Genomic DNA, 3,216 nt, shown 5'->3' on the forward strand with positions numbered 1-3,216 from the left:
ACGTTCGCCAATATCAGGACTGTTGAGGATAGTGGCGGATAAAAATTAACAAGCATTGTGTGGTACGATGTGCATGAATAGGTGCAGGATGGATGGGCGGCCGAAGCAAATCGGATATACGTGGCGTTCGAGGGAATTTTCGAATGGGGATATGTGGAAAGGCGTTTTTTGAAGCCAGCGGATGAGGGTTGGTAAATTGTGACAGCATGTGTGACCACATTGTGACCACCTCTAACAGAAAATCGTCACGAATTAGCATTGGCTTGTGAACAATTGCTTTACATTACAAACGCTACGGAAATTTCAAGAAGACCCGTGAGTATTTTTGCGTTTCAAAAAGCCTTCGCACATGAAATTTTTACTTTGTGAATGATAACGTGTAACCGCTTGATTCACTATGATCAATGGGAAATTCTCGCTGCAGGGTGTTTCTCAATTTAGTTCACTATTTTCGATTTCCTTTAACCACTCAGTTGCGCACGACGAAGACTGTTCGTATAGGGACGAAACGTCCGCAAATCAACGGTTAAGTTGGGCAACCAGATAAGCAGGAACCAACCAAAAGACGGTTTATTTCACATGAGCCACGAAAAAATTAGACACAATAACAAAACAAGGAGATTTGAACTCCAAGTTTTCCATCGAAAAACGGTTCGTATTATTTTAGGTTTTCGGTACTTGGAAAAGGCTGCGTAACAGTGCACCGCACAAGGTGATGGGACCCATTCTGAACCGGTCAACCTTAGATCACCTCATGACCAACAACTTGAAATTTGCAGTTCAACCCGGATTTTTCTCTAGCCGTTCTTTCTTAACCAACATACTCGTATTCAAGGTCAGCTTAGCCCAAGTTAAGGAAAAGGGGCCAATATCGGATGCCATATTTTTCGACTTCTCAAAAGCATTTGATAGAGCCTCCCAAGTATAAGAACAATAATAGTGTATATTCCAACTTGTGGAAGGCATACCGTCAAGTATGATTATAATGTTACAGCTAGAATAAAAGTATGACTGGCGGAGATCGTGGGTACATAGGCGTAGGAAAAGGGACAGCGACATATGGAATGGGCATTATCCAAAGTAGGCATGGTCATCACTTACCAGCAGGGGCATGGATGCACAGCTACCATGCATTTTTGGAAGGAATACTAATCAAGCCCGGACCGTTGGGATTTCAAGGTGGTGGGAAAGAAACTAAGCGAGGGAGCACAAAACAGAGGCTTCCTGCCTTAAACATGACAAAAAGTGTGCAGCGGTGAAAAATGAGAAACCGGAACATCAGATCTGGTGAATCAGCAGAGTTGGTGTTATCCAGCCGGTCATAATGAACCAAATCCTAAAGCCATCGCTCTTCTACAAATTCGAGCCTACCTGGATCAAGATGTTACTATCAGATATAACAGCGCGAGTGAAGGTAGGTTCGAGCTACTCTTCTTTGACATTGGTCTCCAGAAGAAATCCTCAAAGCCTTGTTTCGGGACCATTTCTGTTTCAAATCTACTTCAATGTCCATCCGGACGCTTTTTTAAATCCATGTCTACTACTTGCTGACGACTTGAAACCCTAGAGTTAAGTGCCATCCAAATGAATGTAGACGCTGCACAGAAGTAGACGTTGGATCAGCAAATTCCGCTGAATGACGAAAATCGCGTTCAACTGTTATTAGGAGGGGACTAAGCGCACGTATTCGTCGTGCATGAGGGAAATGGATGAGAAGACGTCACGAGAATGGACTCCAACAAGAATTTGGGAACCTGGCTATCTTCAAATAGTTCCTTCTTACTGTACCAAGATAAACCGGCTCAAAGGTCACCCAACGTTCTACGTATTATTCGGCGCACCTTCTTCCGTATTAATCGCATGAACTTCGAAATACTGTTTGGGGCCAACCTCAGACCGCTTCTTGGATATGCAACCCGAATCGTCTACTCTGGACACGAGAAGGACCTAACAATTGATGAGCGTTTCCAATGAGCTGTTACGAAAATCGTTCTACCCTCAAATCCGTGGAGCATAAAATGCGCCTCGTGGCGCTTGATATCTTTCCCCTGTAATATCGTCAACGCTCAGGAGACCCAATACTTACATATGCCATTTCAACCAGGTTTGTCCCACGTGTTTTTCATCTTTCATTCAGCAAACACATGGTAAGAAAATATTCAAGCTCAGATGACACACGTCTATTGGGCAAAAGTATTCCTATTTTGGATAGTTGCAGCATGGAATGGCATTCATCCGGGGGTTCTCCTCATTCCGCCTAGTACCTAGTTCAAAGCAATATTAAACGCTTTTTATGCAAATCTTCACGCTGAAAAGCTTACCGCCCCACGCCGAGATAGAGAGGTACTACACAATTTTTTCCCTTGCCTTTCTGGTTAACCGCAGTCGTTAAACGGCAAGAACATACCGAAACTTGCCTTCGTGCTAAATGTAAATCCACGAACGGCCTTCGCGCGAAACCAAATTTTCAAGGTTGAGTATTGTGACGTTCGGGATCTCGCCTTCGAAAACTCCTGGCTGTCAATGTTAAATTCCATACTCGAATTGCAGTTTTATTATCTGCGTTATTTTCGCCTCGTTAACCGTTTTACTTACTCTTGGGCTCCTTCTTCTAAGTTGCACAAGGTCGTGGAAAATAGGCCTTCCGAACTCCAAACTACGCTCATATTCTGGGACCTAGCGTGCAGCCAGCACGGAGCTTTGGTTTCGCCTTATTGTGATGTGTCCTTGGTGGGCTTCTAGTATATAAGTGTATTTGGAAGCAATCCAAATATCAAGGTCGCAAGCTGTGATTTTAATGGTCGTTTTGCCCCATTGTCTTTGAAGGTTCGAGTTCGACGATTCTTTTGGATTCTCATTTGGTTCATTTTCCCTATATTTCATCGCCTCACATCCAGATAAGCTGAACTCTGATTCAGCCTTCGATTCAACTAGTAACCGATGCTCTAGTAGTCCCGACGCCCGAAGGAAGTTTGCCCTTCTGTCGTTCTGCTGAACTGTCACGAAGAGACTGGACCTTACCGTGGTGTGACGGTTTGCGCACCTCAGCCATCCATTGAGCTATACTGGATAATGTCTCGCGACACTCACAGAGTCTCTCATACCAGGTTGGTCAATGGTTAGAGGTCTGACGAACACAGTCTCCTGGCCCTCCAGGTTGGGGGTTGGAACATGTGGCGACTTGTTCCGTAGAAATGGTAATGCATTTGCATTTCC

The 3,216-nt window shown here is 44.3% G+C and overlaps 1 protein-coding gene across 1 annotated transcript in view; it reads left to right on the forward strand.

The window, feature by feature from the left end:
* Positions 1–2,144: 2,144 nt before the first annotated feature.
* T265_07431 (hypothetical protein) overlaps positions 2,145–3,216 on the forward strand; it is a gene marked incomplete at both ends in the record, with an annotated part of 5,450 nt that continues 4,378 nt past the window's right edge. Inside the window, one exon of the mRNA XM_009172949.1 lies at positions 2,145–2,260. Within this exon, the coding sequence (XP_009171213.1) occupies positions 2,145–2,260 (116 nt within the window). The remainder of the gene's footprint in view (positions 2,261–3,216) is intronic.

Source organism: Opisthorchis viverrini, assembly GCF_000715545.1.
Source record: "Opisthorchis viverrini unplaced genomic scaffold opera_v5_173, whole genome shotgun sequence".
NCBI classification, from domain to species: Eukaryota; Metazoa; Platyhelminthes; class Trematoda; order Opisthorchiida; family Opisthorchiidae; genus Opisthorchis; species Opisthorchis viverrini.